The sequence below is a fragment of the Bufo gargarizans genome, chromosome 3 (assembly GCF_014858855.1).
Source record: "Bufo gargarizans isolate SCDJY-AF-19 chromosome 3, ASM1485885v1, whole genome shotgun sequence".
Taxonomy (NCBI): Eukaryota; Metazoa; Chordata; class Amphibia; order Anura; family Bufonidae; genus Bufo; species Bufo gargarizans.
Window position 1 is genome coordinate 458148634 of NC_058082.1, and position 16784 is coordinate 458165417.

The 16784-nt window shown below is 42.9% G+C and overlaps 2 protein-coding genes across 5 annotated transcripts in view; one reads left to right on the forward strand and one right to left on the reverse strand.

The window, feature by feature from the left end:
• CASK (calcium/calmodulin dependent serine protein kinase) overlaps positions 1–16784 on the forward strand; it is a 279746-nt gene that overhangs the window by 107405 nt on the left and 155557 nt on the right. The window lies entirely within an intron of this gene.
• Positions 3025–8180, reverse strand: GPR34 (G protein-coupled receptor 34). The gene is made up of 2 exons (XM_044283607.1): positions 8023–8180; positions 3025–5855 (listed from the first exon to the last, which is right to left on the reverse strand). Exon 2 carries the CDS (start codon positions 5844–5846, stop codon positions 4695–4697), a length of 1152 nt encoding a protein of 383 aa, XP_044139542.1. The 5' UTR covers positions 5847–5855; positions 8023–8180; the 3' UTR covers positions 3025–4694.

A 16784-nucleotide genomic window follows, 5' to 3' on the forward strand; every position in this document is an offset into this window, starting at 1 on the left:
TCCCATACCGGAGAGCAAACGGCAGCAAGCTGAGGTTTTCTTTCCGTCATGGAATAGGAGCAAAACTGATCCGGCATGGCCCACAATGTAAGTCAATGGGGACAGATCAATTTTCTTGGACACTATAGAAAATGGGTCCGTCCCCCATTGACTTTCAATTGAGTTCATGACTAATCCATCCTTGCTATGTTAAAGATAATACAACCGGATCCGTTCATAACAGATGCAGATGGTTGTATTATCAGTAACGGAAACGTTTTTGCTGATCCCTGCCGGAGTTTGAAAGTAGCCAAAGGTGCTTTCAGATGAGCGTGTCCAGTGCGGAAAACGCTCTCATTGTGGGAGCATGATTTCCCGTTATGGACACTGCTCCTTTCATACATAATGCAGTCAGTATAATTCAGTAGATGCAAGGTCAGAGACACACGGCATTATTAATCATTAGAATGTATTGTGGTCCTGTGAAAGGACCATAACGGGAAATCGTGCTCCCACATAGACCGTGTTTACCACACTGGACATGCTCATCTGAAAGTGCCTCAAGTGTCACCACACACAGTGCCACATGCAAATTACCAAATTAGCAGTAATCCATAAGCATAAGCGCGACCTTGCTTTTAACGATAGTCTATGCGGTGACACGACAGTCATACTTGGATGTATTTTTTGCGACTGTCGCGTCGCAGTGCGAGACTATAGACTATCACTACAATAAATGTTGCGCAACACTTGTCACTGTTTAACCCTAGCCTAATTCTTTCTTTCCTTTTTATGATTGACACCTGATTTAGACTTGAAAATCTGCATCAAAAACTCTGCATGTGTGGCCATTCCCTGATATGCCCTTCTTTCTAAGCCAAATATGAAAGGGTCTAACAGGAGACTGATTAGGTTAATAAGGGTGCTCACAGAAGCGCTGGTGCCTTCTCAACCAGCTGATTAGGGGGGGGGGGGGGTCCCGGGTGTCGGACCACCACCGATCAGATACTGATGATCTATCCTGAGGATAGGTCATCAGTAGTAAAATATAGGAAGACCCTTTTAAAGTGAACTTGAAACACTGAAATGCATTTTATTCCACATGTAGCACGATATGAAGGAGCTTAGTAAATTGGTATATAGTGTTGTGAGAGAAGAATCGGTATATCTCCTCCTTTCTATGCTTGGTCCAGAAGATTGACATTTACCTCTCTATGTACAATCTGACAGCTATCACTGCATGACACTAAGTAAGATCCCCCACTGGATATAGAAGGAGCAAAATTGTAGATTGTAAGCCGATGTGGCCCCCCGCCCCCCCCCCCCCCTCCCTCTCTGTACCAGTCTGTTTTCAAATTCATGTTTTATAAGATAATATATATATAATCTTAGATTTACCGTACCTCGGATATTTCATCAATTTTTTATACGTGTGGGTACCTCTGGGATACGATCTGGTTTCCAGATTGGGGTGCAATCATGCACCAGTCAGCAACGAGGAGGAGTCCTTGCATGCTGTCGGCTAGTTCATAAATCCTATAGTAATAAAGAGAGCTGTGCACTTCCAGCTTCCTCTCCATTTCCACACCTATCGGGACCCGCACCTGACATCACATCCTATAGATATGCCATAAATGTTCTGATCAGAGGGCATGTTTTGGGTCGTTTTCCTTCCGTGTGGCTTTTTTTAAAATTTTTATATAGATGTCTCTCCATGATTGCTTAGTGTTTGGGTTCTTTGTGGTGGGAAGTGTGAGCTCTGCTGTGTGCGCTGCGCACGTCTCCCCTCTCATGCTGAGGACTGTACACATGGGGAATGTATTACAAAGTTCAAGTACTGTTCCTGCTGAGTGTAGTGATCCCTGCTCTTTTTTTCTCGCGTTCATCTACTGTAAATTTTATAACTAAAAATCAACTCATGGAGCATGTACAATTTTCTTTAAATTATTCTTTTATTAAAGAATTATTAAATAATTCTTTTATTTAGTTTTTTTTTAAGAGAAAACAAAATTTGCACAGTTTTCCATAGTTTTTCAGAGCTTTATTTTTTGTGAAAAACTGAAGTCTTAGGCCTCATGCACACCGCAGTATTTGTGGCTTGGATGCAGACCCATTCACTTCAATGGGGCCGCAAAATATGCCGACAGCACTCCATGTACTTTCCACATCCGTTGCTCCGTTCCGTGGTCCGCAAAAAAAAAAAAAAAAATAACCTGTCCTATTCTTGTCCATTTTGCAGACAAGAATAGGCAGTTATATTAATGGCTGTCCGCGCCGTTACGCAAATTGCGGAACGCACACGGACGTCATCCGTGTTTTGCGGATCCGCAAACACACAACAGTCATGTGCATGAGGCCTAACAGTCTATGGAAGTTCTGTTGAAAAGTGTACATTGTGTTTTTTGCATTTTTGGCGTTTGTGCCTGTGTTGTTTTTCCTATAAGTGTTTCTAACGGACTTCAAATGGCAGAAAGGAATGCATGTTTCAATAAAACCAACCACTGAAAAGACTTGTAAAAGTACTATCAAGTAAATATCTGCCTTGTATGTTTTTTATTTTAATTTTTTTGCTTAAAAACAAAAACTAGTGTGTGCAGGCCCACATCTGTTTTTAAAAGGGTTGTTCAGGTTCAGAGCTGAACCCGGACATACCCACATTTTCACCCTGGCAGCCCCTGTGCAGAGCCTGGTACGTCACCGAATCTTCATAAAAAGCCTTTGGCCTGCACGATTCAGCACAGGGCAGAGGAGAGCATCATAGCATGCAATGCTCATATTAGGGAGGCTGCCTGGGTGAAAATGTGAGTATGTCCAGGTTCATCTCAGCAGTGTAATGTTTGTCCTATTGAAGTGATTAGGAAAGAATCTAATCACCAATACAAGAGAGACGGGGTGCAGCACTCTTCATACAGCTGATTGGGCGGGTGCCATAAGTAGGACTCCCACCAGTTTGATATTAACAACCTATCCTGAGGATAGTTGATAATATCTGTAGCCAACGCTCTAAGCTTTGAAAGGACGAAACATGCAGAGAAAAAGACAAAATCTGTACAATTATGTAGCTTAATTTTATTATAAGTTTCTAAACTTTTCAGTTTAAACACGGAATGTAGATCCTACCGGACTGGTATCGGGTCTGTCAGGAGAAGTCCACTGTCATATGCATCTGGTGGCTAATGCAGAGGCAGAGCTTCTTTTGCATCCCTTTCTTCCCAGAATTCCAGGAGCCCATAAGTCTCCATGTCAACTAAGGCGCTTTCCATAAGGAGACACAGTACCCCAAAAAACATTGGAAACCTGAATTAGTTTAGTTTCAGTGCTACTCTATGAAAGGGAAGCGGGGATCAGTGTCCAGAAACTGCTGCCACTGCTAGGAACGATTAAACGTTTAGATGTTGATGTTCACAATGCCGGCCTAAACCAGAAAAATAGGTTTTATGAACTCACATGCCATATAATAATTAGCTGGCAAGTGTCCACTGGGTGTTTCTTGTCCGCTGAAGTGCCCTGCACTTTTGTCGGTAAACTCTTCCAAGCCTCGGCTCTCGAGTGACTGCTCGGCCCCTCTCTTTGAAAAGCATGTCCTATGACACAGAGGAAAGCTGGGACCATCACTTTTGGATGGCTTCCTGGTGAAAAAGCCGGATTAGTAGCACCCTGCAGACATTTGGCAGCTAATACAGTTCATGAGTGAAAGAAAGCTACAAGATGGGTGTGTCTAAACTAGTTTCATTGTCACCTTTCTGGAGGGTCAACAGCGTTGATGGACTTCATTTGAAGGTGGCATCAAAGGTGTCTAGCAGCCCCCAACCTCTTGATGGTTAGCATGTGTATAAGGGCTACTTTAGTGTGTTAACTAATTAATAAATTAGATTTTTTTTTTTCCTCCCCTGCAGCTAAAAAAGACCTGTCACCTCTCCTGACATGTCAACTTGCATTTCTCATCTAATATAAATTGGAGCATCTATTGTTGAGACCATGATCTTCCAATCCTTTATCATTCCTTCTAGAATTTATGAATGAATTGTTAGCAGTTCACAAAGGTCCATCTAGGTGTTACCAGTTGGGGCTATGTCCCTCCAGTCTGCCACTATGCAATCAGTGCTGCCAATGCTAGGCCTTACAACACGTCTGTGATGACATCTGTGACAAGATGGTCAGTGGTTCATCCGTGAAGAATCCGTGTTTGTCAGTGTGTCCATTTTTTTTTACATTCTTGTATCATCCATATTCCATGTACACTGCTAGGTTGAAACTTCCATTTCCAGGGCATCTCCCACCAATGGTCCGTGAAAAACCTCTGACAGAACACTAATGCCATAACTGTTGTGCCAGTGGTTTTCACGGACCCATAGAGTTTAGTGGGCATTTGGTCACATTATGGACCAGAGTAGAGCATGCCTCCATGGTTTTTCAACTGTCCCATGGTCAGTGGATAATCACTGTGAATAAAAACTTTGCTGTCCATGGTGAACATGGAATTCTGTGGTTCACGGACGTGTGAATAAGAAGTCACTGTGCAACTGATAACACACTGATGGACCTTCACTGCAAACCGCTAGTAATTTATTCATAACCTCTTGATGGAATAATAAAGGAATACAACACAGAGTCCGAAAAATCGATGCTCCAGAACGGTTATTGCATGGGGGATGCAGGTAGGTAATAAGATATGTCAGGAGAGGGGACAGCTCCTCTTTACTGCTAGTGCTATTCTACAAGTCTTCACTTACAATAATTCTGATCCTTCTATTATTGAGTGGTGTAGGAGTCTGGGAATACACATTGTTCATACTGTCAGGTAGAGTGTGTCCTGGGTGAAGATCTGATGTGTTGCTTTCACTTCTACTGCTATCTCGGCTGGTTCTGCAGATGAGTCGGGTCACTGTCCTCCGGACGCTGTTGGACAGTAGAAAGTACATAATGGGGTCCAGACAGCTGTTCAGGGCAGACAACATCAGAGTGATTTCATTTATCTTGTGAACTTTATCCACCCAGTAACAGGAGAGCGTATTCAGTTGGGTCACGATGTAAATAATTCTGAACGTGTGATAAGGCACAAAGCAGATGGTGAAGATGAAGAGCACGACGAAGGACTTGTACGCTGTAGTATTGTACTTCCCAGCATTTGGTATGTAGGCACGCTCCCTGGAGATCCTTTGAAGGGTTTTTCCTATTTTTACGTAGGATAATATCATGAACACAAAAACGATCCAGAAGATGAGGACCACAAAGTAATTAAACGCTGCTTGCCAGATTTGGTCTTTCCGATGCGTATAGTGGAAACACATATTGGGAGCTGATTGTTCTTTAATAGATTGCGTAGCGATGAGGAACATCCCTGACAAAACTGCAGCCACCCATAGGCAGCAGCAGATCTGGATGCTGCATTTCCTTTTCGAGACACCATGCCGCCGCTGAGATTTTTTCACTTTAACGTAACGATCCATACTGATGAGGCCCAAGAGCACAATGCTGATGTACATGTTCATGTAAAATAGGTTGCCAATGACCTTGCAGAAAACGATGCCCATTTTCCACTCTTCTGAGAGGTGGTACATTATCCGAAAAGGAAGGCAGACAATCAGGAGAAGGTCCGCAATGGCGGCGTTTAGGAGATACACTTGCACAGAGTTTCTCTTACTATGTATGCATAAAAACACATACAGTGCCAAACCGTTGCCCATCAGTCCAATAATAAAAATAACAGAGTAGAAAAATGCAAAGAAGTATTTAAGCGTTGCTTCATCCATAGTGCAGATGGGGGAACTGCCCCCCGTGGCGTTTTCAGTGTGTGCGGTAACATTGTCCATTGTTTCTTTTAAAGGTATAGTCCATGTGCTGTAAGAATTTCTAGTGATATCCATTTTGTGCTCCTGTAGAGGCAAGAAAAATTTTACTTTTTTTGTTTTGTTCAGAACATTTTATAATAAAGTACAATAAAAAGTAAAAGGGTTTGTCCCCGCTTCCATTGTGAGATGGGAATAAGTCCTGTCCTAGGTGGTTGGGCTTACAGAACTAGGCAAGTGGGCCAGCACTCCCATTGTGGTTAATGGGAGTAACACGAACAGAGTAGCAAAACATTACTCATCACCCAGAATTACGGGAGAGGCCTAGCTTCTCTGTTTCTGTGGCTCTAATTCACTACAATGGAAACAGTGGAGCACTGGCCTGCCCGGCTAGTTCCGTAAGCCCTGCCACCAAGGTCAAGTGTTTAGCCCCATCTCGCCATGGAAACTGCAAGATGGGGTAACCACTACAGATGGGGAAAATGTGGTTTTAGCAAATTATAGGGAAAGCTACGAAACTTTCCAAAATACTTTCCATATTGTTTTATCACAGATTCTGGATCTCTTGCAGTTGTTTCAGAAGGAACCTTCATGGTTTCCTGTCGATGACTGCTCACTGTACATATCGGAGCTCTGTCTTGTGACAAACTGTGTGTCTCCATCACATGGAAATCAAACATGGACATGTCAACTGAATAACGGCAAGCAGAGATCTTGAGGGCGCATAGACTTGATGCACCAAGTAAATTGTAAAATTCGTTCTGGATAATGGCTTGCACTATTTGTGCGATGCAGTTAGTGCATAAAGTCGGCCATCTAACTTTGCAGCTGTTGTACAGCATTGAAGTGCCTCTAAAACCTGTTGTGGTATCAGAGGTGGTTATGGTCATTTTGGGTCACAAAGAGGCTCCACAAAGTCCGACGACCACAATTATTGATCACTATTGTGTGAATCTACAAGTGCATACACAACGCTCAGAACTGATGAACTAAACATTTGTATCATGTATTAGTATGTGTTACCACTTAAAAACTCAAGGGCGTGTACTAGGTATATTTCTCTATATCCAGCTTGGTCCAGAGTAAAGATGTTGAAGTTCTATCCTTTTACTGTTTATATAGGCACATTGCTGTGGTTCACCTGATTAAAACGCTGTTTTTCTTTTGTTGATCCGAGGCTTTTTCCCCCCAAATTATACTTTTTTTTTTTTTTTTTTTTTTTTTTTTTTTATAAATCACATCAGAAACTGAATTCAGGCCGCCTAAACTAATGCAAGCCTCCTCCGATGAGTCTCTTGATAGAAGACCTCTTCTCAATCCTTCAAGACTCTGCCTGAGACAATGTTGTGATGCTGGTGCCATCTTCAGGACATTGTCTACATCAGCACCTGGGAGTGAAGAGGGCAGCAGGAACCCAGGAGGGGGCAGTATAATTTTATAAAGTAGTAACTGGGAGATATAACCTCTCTTTTAGGAGTCCGGGATAGTATGACAAGTATTCTGGTAACAATGTATCCCCTGTCCATTGGATAGGGTATAAATGTTAGATCAATGCAAGTCAGACTGCTGGGACCCCCACCAATTTCAAGAAGGGGGTCGACCTGTGTCAAGCAGGTGTACCACCGCTCCATTCAAAGTCTGTAGGACTGTTGAACGTAGTGGAGTACAGCGCTCAGCTATTTCTGTCAGTCCCATACTGGTGGAGGGGAGGATCTGTGCACATTCTCAACCGCCACTCCATTCACATTGGGAAAACAGGACCCCGTTCTCGTGGGTGGATGGGTGTCACAGCAGTGGATGGGGGGGAGAGCTTGCTTTAGTAATACCCCTTCAACTCCGCTTTTGTCAGCATTGGCTGCTTATAACGGTGACCGGAGAAGAGCACAGAACAATGGCAGTCTTTATAAGATACCCCCAAACTAGAAGGCATGCACATTTTTAGTGTTATAATTTTTTTCATTGAAAAAAAAAAAAAGCATAATGTCATAAAAAAATATATATATATTTTTGCGAATGCAAACGTTTCCTATTCAGGACATTCTCTTGCCTTTGCACAAAATCTAAATGGTTCCCCAAAATGTCTGCAGTGACGAATAAATGCATATACTGTATATTTACATAACTTCCCCATGAAAAAGTCTCCAGTTGCTTATTATACTTATGAATATTTTATAATGGCTATTACCTTGGCACATCCCCCATCACCCTACAGTGCAGTCTCCAGACGTTATTGGATCATTCTTGGTTTACTAACCTTTTTTGGTGCTTGAAGAGCCAGAACCCTGCAGCAATGTATTTTCTTTCGATGGACTAGTGTCTTCTCAGATCATATTGTGGCACCTGCTTCCTTGCTGTCTTAAAAATGCTGCGCAAGTCGAATCTCTGTCTGAGGAAATGTCTGTACTGTTACGTAATGGCAAAAGGAATACGTATGCATATTAATTTATACAGCTTGCATTGAAGTGTCCCTCCCACCATAAATGTATAAGATTTGCCGAATCTTTTCCCACAACGGTCTGCTCAGCTCCACCTGCTCTATATCATGCTGGTGTCAGCTTCTCTTTAACCCTGAGCGATTTTTCCATTTTTGTTTTCGTTTTTCACTCCCTGCCTCCCAGAAGCTATAACTCCCAGTTCACATAGCCGTATAAGGGCTTGTGTTTTGTGAGGCAAGTTGTACTTTCTAATGGCACCATTTAATTTTACATACAATGTAATGGGAAGCTGGAAAAAATTCCAAATGGAGTGGAATTGAAAAAACACAATTCCACCATATTTTTAGGGGTTTAATTTTTATAGCTCCTTTATGCAGTGGGTCACTGCAAATACAGCGATACCACATGTATTGTTTTTCTTGTTTGTAATACTGAAAAAAAAAAGTTTACAAGTATTTTTTCTTTGTATCAGCATATTCTGACACACAACATTTTTATAGTTATGTCTACGAAGCTGTGTGAGCTAATTTTTGTGGAGCAATCTGTACTTTTTATTGATATTGGAATGTGTATGATTTTATATTTTATTATTTTTTGGGGGCCAGTGAAGTGATGAAAAAGAACGAAATTGACCATTTAAAAAAATTTTTCTGGGCTCCCACAGTATGGGATAAATATATTTATATTTTAATAGTACGGGTGTTTTAGGCTGCTTTCACACTGGCGTTTCTGGGTCCGCTTGTGAGATCCGTTTCAGGGCTCTCGCAAGCGGCCCAAAACGAATTAGTTCAGCCCCAATGCATTCTGAATGGATAAGGATCCGTTCAGAATGCATAAATTTGGCTGCGTTTGGCCTCCGATGCGTTTTTTAGGCTGTCACTAAAACGCGGCTTGCAGCATTTTGGGGACCGTCTCACTATGCGCAGCCAAACGGATCCGTCTAGACTTACAATGTAAGTCAATGGGGACAGATCCGTTTTTCATTGACACAATATGGTGCAATTGAAAACTGATCCGTCCCCCATTGACTTTCAATATAAGTCAAGACTGATCCATTTTGACTTGGGTCCCTTTCACACAAGCAAGTTTTCCTCGCGTTGCAATGCATGACAGTGAACGCATTGCACCCGCACTGAATCCGGACCCATTCATTTATATGAGGCTGTGCACACGAGCAGTGATTTTCACACATCACTTGTGCGTTGCGTTAAAATCGCAGCATGTTCTATATTTGTGTTTTTCATGCAACGCAGGCCCCATAGAAGTGAATGGGGCTGTGTGAAAATCGCAAGCAAGTGCGGATGCGGTGCGATTTTTCACACACGGTTGCTAGGAGACGATCGGGATGGGGACCCGATCATTATTATTTTCCCTTATAACATGGTTATGAGGGAAAATAATAGCATTCTTTAATACAGAATGATTAGTACAATAGGGCTGGAGGGGTTAAAAAAAATTATGATAATAATATAACTCACCTTAATCCACTTGATCGCGCAGCCCGGCTTCTCTTCTGTCTTCTTCTTTGCTGTGCGGGATGACGTCATCAAAGGTCCTATTCCTCAAAGGAGGAGATGCCGGCTGCGCAAGCAAGTGGATTAAGGTGAGTTAAATAATGTCTTATTTTCTTTAACCCCTCCAGTGCTATTGTATTCAGAATGCTATTATTTTCCCTTATAACCATGTTATAAGGGGAAATAATACAATCTACACAACCTTGAACCCAAACCTGAACTTCTGTGAAGAAGTTCGGGTCTAGGTACCACATTCAGTTTTTTATCACTCGCGTGCAAAACACATTGCGGGTTTGCCGCAACGCAACCGGACACACTTGTCTGCAAGGGGCCTTAGACTTTTTTTTTATGAATAATGCAAACGGATCAGTTTATTAACGGATACAAGCCTTTGCATTATTGGTGCGGATCCGTCTGTGCAGATGCAAATGATCATATTTTTTATTTTATTTTTTAATATGCAAAGGAAGGGGGGGTGATTTTATTTTATTTTTTTAGCTTTTAACATCCCCTTAGGAGACTTATATGTGTGATCTTCAGATCGCTTCTCCCATACACTGCAAAGAATTAGCATTCCAGTGTATGGAAGATTCAGTATTTTCCTATGGAGACCTGCCACCTGCAGGCCACCATCAAAACTACAGCTGTAATAGCCTGGGTTCCTTTTAGAGAGACCCAAGCTATTACAAAGAGTGGCTTCCCCAATTGACCATGGTCTCTGAAGGGTAAAATGTCTTTGATTGGCGTTATTGCCGATCGCAAACATTAGCCCCTTGAGTCTGCTGTGTAAAACGGCAGAAACCCAGAGGCTATGGCATCTGCTGCACTCACAAGCACATCTTTATGTGGGTGCAGGTCAATGGGTTCAGAAAATCCACATGATTTGCAGCAGATCTCACCCTTAATTGGAAAAGAACGAAATCCGCAGCAAAACACAAACATAATTTCTGCGCTGCAGATTTCGAAATCCGCATGGCAGGTCAATTTCTGCACAGAAAGAAAATCAGTGTCACTCACTAAATAGTGCACACATAGGCTACAAAATGGAAACCTGAAGCAGCATTTTGGTGTCCACCTCCAAAGTGGAATGGAGGCGGAACGGAGGCAAACTGATGCATTCTGAGCGGATCCTTATCCATTCAGAATGCATTAGGACAAAACTGATCCGTTTTGGACCGCTTGTGAGAGCCCTGAACGGATCTCAGAAACGGAAAGCCAAAACGTCAGTGTGAAAGTAGCCTAAGGAGCAGCTGCTTGTCTCCATATCCCCATCGAGAAATTATGCATACTTGGACGATATGAGCATGCAAGTTTACAGACTGAGGCCTAGTTCACACGAACGTATGGCTTTTAATAGTTTTTTGCGGTCCGTTTTTCACGGATCCGTTCTGTTTTTGAGTTCCGTTGTGTTTCCGTTTCTGTTCCGTTTTTCCGTATGGCATATACAGTATACAGTAATTACATAGAAAAAATTGGGCTGGGCATAACATTTTCAATAGATGGTTCAGCAAAAACGGAACAGATACGGAAGACATACGGCTGCATTTCCGTATGTGCTCTGTTTTTTTTTGCGGACCCATTGACTTTAACCACCTCAGGACCGCCGTACGCAGGATTGCGTCCTGCCGGCGGCCCTGCTCTTCTGGGTGGACGCATATACGCGTCCTCCCGCGAGAGCCGAGATTTCCTGTGAACGCGCGCACACAGGAACGGAAGGTAAGCGAGTGGATCTCCAGCCTGCCAGCGGCGATCGCTCGCTGGCAGCCTGGAGATCCGAATTTTTTAACCCCTAACAGGTATATTAGATGCTGTTTTCATAACAGCGTCTAATATACCTCCTACCTGGTCCTCTGGTGGTCCCTTTTGTTAGGATCGACCACCTGAGGACTCGGGTAGCTCAGTACAGTCGCACCAAACACCACACTACACTACACCCCCCCCCCCCCCGGTCACTTATTAACCCCTTATAAACCCCTGATCACCCCATATAAACTCCCTGATCACCCCCCTGTCATTGATCACCGCCCTGTCATTGATCACCCCCCTGTCAGGCTCCGTTCAGACGTCCGTATGATTTTTACGGATCCACGGATACATGGATCGGATCCGCAAAAAGCATACGGACGTCTGAATGGAGCCTTACAGGGGGGTGATCAATGACAGGCGGGTGATCACCCATATACACTCCCTTATCACCCCCTGTCATTGATCACCCCCCTGTCATTGATCACCCCCCTGTAAGGCTCCATTCAGACGTCCGCATGATTTTTACGGATACATGGATCGGATCCGCAAAACACATGCGGACGTCTGAATGGAGCCTTACAGGGGGTGATCAATGATAGGCGGGTGATCACCCATATACACTCCCTGATCACCCCCTGTCATTGATCACCCCCCTGTAAGGCTCCATTCAGACGTCCGCATGTGTTTTGTGGATCCGATCCATGGATCCGTAAAAATCATGCGGACGTCTGAATGGAGCCTTACAGGGGGGGTGATCAGTGACAGGGGGGTGATCACCCTGATCACCCCTGTCATTGATAACCCCCCTGTAAGGCTCCATTCAGACGTCCGCATGTGTTTTGCGGATCCGATCCATGGATCCGTAAAAATTATACGGACGTCTGAATGGAGCCTTACCAGGGGGGTGATCAATAACAGGGGGGTGATCCGGGAGTCTATATGGGTGATCACCCCCCTGTCATTGATCACCCCCCTGTCATTGATCAAAAATCAATTTCCGCTAACTTATGCAAAAAATAAAAAATTTCTAGGAACTCGCCAGGCCCCTCATTGGATACCTTGGGGTGTCTTCTTTCCAAAGTGGGGTCACATGTGGGGTATTTATACTGCCCTGGCTTTTTAGGGGCCCGAAAGTGTGAGAAGAAGTCTGGGATCCAAATGTCAAAAAATTCCTAAAAGGAATTTGGGCCCCTTTGCGCATCTAGGCTGCAAAAAAGTGTCACACATCTGGTATCGCCGTACTCAGGAGAAGTTGGGCAATGTGTTTTGGGGTGTCATTTTACATATACCCATGCTGGGTGAGAAAAATATCTTGGTCAAATGCCAACTTTGTATAAAAAAATGGGAAAAGTTGTCTTTTGCCAAGATATTTCTCTCATCCAGCATGGGTATATGTAAAATGACACCCCAAAACACATTCCCCAACTTCTCCTGAGTACGGCGATACCAGATGTGTCACACTTTTTTGCTGCCAAGGTGGGCAAAGGGGCACATATTCCAAAGTGCACCTTTCGGATTTCACAGGCCATTTTTTACAGATTTTGATTGCAAGGTACTTCTTACACATTTGGGCCCCTAAATTGCCAGGGCAGTATAACTACGCCACAAGTGACCCCATTTTTGAAAGAAGAAACCCCAAGGTATTCGGTGAGGGGCATGGCGAGTTCCTAGAATTTTTTATTTTTTGTCACAAGTTAGCGGAAAATTATGATTTTTCTTTTTTTTTTCTTTTTTCCTTACAAAGTCTCATATTCCACTAACTTGCGACAAAAAATAAAAGATTCTAGGAACTCGCCATGCCCCTCACGGAATACCTTGGGGTTGTCTTCTTTCCAAAATGGGGTCACTTGTGGCATAGTTATACTGCCCTGGCAATTTAGGGGCCCAAATGTGTGAGAAGAACTTTGCAATCAAAATGTGTAAAAAATGACCGGTGAAATCCAAAAGGTGCACTTTGGAATATGTGCCCCTTTGCCCACCTTGGCAGCAAAAAAAAGTTTCACATATCTGGTATCGCCGTACTCAGGAGAAGTTGGGGAATGTGTTTTGGGGTGTCATTTTACATATACCCATGCTGGGTGAGAAAAATATCTTGGTCAAATGCCAACTTTGTATAAAAAAATGGGAAAAGTTGTCTTTTGCCAAGATATTTCTCTCATCCAGCATGGGTATATGTAAAATGACACCCCAAAACACATTCCTTCTCCTGAGTACGGCGATACCAGATGTGTCACACTTTTTTGCTGCCAAGGTGGGCAAAGGGGCACATATTCCAAAGTGCACCTTTTGGATTTCACCGGTCATTTTTTACACATTTTGATTGCAAAGTTCTTCTCACACATTTGGGCCCCTAAATTGCCAGGGCAGTATAACTACCCCACAAGTGACCCCATTTTGGAAAGAAGACACCCCAAGGTATTCCGTGAGGGGCATGGCGAGTTCCTAGAATTTTTTATTTTTTGTTGCAAGTTAGTGGAATATGAGACTTTGTAAGAAAAAAAAAAATCATCATCATTTTCCGCTAACTTGTGACAAAAAATAAAAAGTTCTATGAACTCACTATGCCCATCAGCGAATACCTTAGGGTGTCTACTTTCCGAAATGGGGTCATTTGTGGGGGTTTTCTACTGTTTGGGCATTGTAGAACCTCAGGAATCATGACAGGTGCTCAGAAAGTCAGAGCTGTTTCAAAAAGCGGAAATTCACATTTTTGTACCATAGTTTGTAAATGCTATAACTTTTACCCAAACCATTTTTTTTTTTGCCCAAACATTTTTTTTTTTAATCAAAGACATGTAGAACAATAAATTTGGCGAAAAATTTATATATGGATGTCGTTTTTTTTGCAAAATTTTACAGCTGAAAGTGAAAAATGTCATTTTTTTGCAAAAAAATCGTTACATTTTGATTAATAACAAAAAAAGTAAAAATGTCAGCAGCAAAAAAATACCACCAAATGAAAGCTCCATTAGTGAGAAGAAAAGGAGGTAAAATTCATTTGGGTGGTAAGTTGCATGACCGAGCGATAAACGGTGAAAGGAGTGTAGTGCCGAAGTGTAAAAAGTGGTCTGGTCATGAAGGGGGTTTCAGCTAGCGGGTCTGAAGTGGTTAATGGAGCCACGGAACGTGATTTGCGGCCCAATTTTTTATTTTTTTTTGAACCATTGAAATGAATGGTTCCGTATACGGAACACAAAAAAACATCCTGTACACTCGCAAAAAAAAGTTTGTGTGAACTAGGCCTGAGTGTAAGGGTACTTTCACACTTGCGGCAGAGGATTCCGGCAGGCAGTTCCGGCGACGGAACTGCCTGCCAGATCTGTCAAAATGTATGCAAACTGATGGCATGAGTCCTGATCCGTCTGACAAATGCATTGAAATGCCGGATCAGTGTCTCTGATGTCATCCGGAAAAACGGATCTGGCATTTATTATTTTTTTTTTCGCATTTTTTGTGGTCTGAGCATGTGCAGGCCGCAAAAAAAACTGATTCGGACTCGGAATTGATGCATTTCAATGGGAAAAAAATGCCGGATCCAGCATTCCGGAAAGTGTTCCGGAATTTTGGACAGAGATAAAACCGCAGCATGCTGCAGTATTATCTCCGTCCTGAAAAGGCAAAAAGACTGAACTGTAGACATCCTGATGCTTTCTGAACAGATTGCAATTCACGGACTATATTAATAAGGGTATAACGTCTCTGAAATAAAGCTAATCACGGATTAATAAATAGAGGCACTAAAACGTTTATTGATGAGCACTAAAAGAGATGAGAAGGTAATTTGTGAATCCTTTTAGAAAATATCCATGTGTGGTGAGCACACAGAAGCCACACTCAGAGGACTTTAATACACACTGTGACGCGGGGATCCCATGCAGACGAATAGCGGGCCAGGGGGCAGATTGCTCTCCATTCAGAATGCATTAGGATAAAACTGATCAGTTCTTTTCTGGAATTGAGCCCCTAGGACGGAACTCAGTGCCGGAAAAAAATAACACTAGTGTGAAAGTACCCTAAAACTCCTTGAAAACAACAAAAAAAAAAGGTTCTCTTTTGGTGGTCTAGGATGCCTTGGCAAATAAATTTCCCTGTGGTTTCACGTGTAAGTTTTAGTGGGCGCCTTATGAAAGAATGGTTTGTGTTCTGCTGGGGCAAGGACATAGTGAGGTGTCTACTCCTCTGCTACTGTTTTTGAGTTCCGTATACGTATTTATTTCAATGGTTCCGCAAAAAAAATAAAAAGGAATGTACTCTGCATGCATTCTGTTTTTCCGTTCCGTTGAAATAACATGTCCTATTATTGCCCGCAACTCGCGTTCCATTCAAGTTAATGGGTCCGCAAAAAAAAAAGGGAGCACATACGGAATATACTCCGTATCCGTTTTTGAAAATGTTATGCCCAGCCCAATTTTTTCTATGTAATTACTGTATACTGTATATGCCATACGGAAAAACTGTATGGAACCGGAAACACTACTGAAACAATAAAACGGATCTGTTAAAAACGGCCCGCAAAACACTGAAAAAGCCATACGGTCGTGTGAACGAGCCCTTATTGAAAGACTTGTCTTTCATAGTTGTACTGTGGGCAACAGCAGCATATGCTGAAATGACCAAATGACTTTTGGCGTGATCAGTGGGCTGGTCTCTGCTTCTATTGATGGGGTGCAGACCTGTGATTTGGTATGGATGTCTTTCTGGCAACTGCACCCAAGTATATTCCGTGCAAGAAATAAGCTCCGTTTGTCAGAGGTTTTGCCTGTCCTGAATGCTGCTCCTTTTGACATGGACCAACAGAATTATAATCATTTATAATGCTGTGTGTTCCTGCCTGACTTCAGCTGTAGTGATCTGGACTCAATGCAGTCAGTAAACCATTACCCTGGGTTCACACCTGAGCGTTTTACAGCGCGTTCAAACGCGCTGTAAAACGCTTAAGACATGAAAACCAATGCTTCCCTATGGGAAGGGTTCACACCTGGGCGTTTTACAGCGCGTACGAACGCGCTGTAAAACGCCCGACGCTCAAACAAGTACTTGAGCTTCTTTGGGGCGTTTTGACGCGCGTTTGTGGCCATAGGACACTGCAGTCAATGACACAAACGCGCGTCAAACGCGCGTTTACTATTACAAAAAACGCGCATAAAAACGCGCGTAAAACGCGCGTTTGAGGAACGCTCAGGTGTGAACCCAGGGTTAGAGTTGAGGTCAGGCAGGAACACACAGCATTATAATGCCCTGAGTCCATGTCATAGGAGCAGCATTCAGGACACAAAATTCCTCTGACACACAGAGTGTATTTCTTGCATTGAATGTGCTTG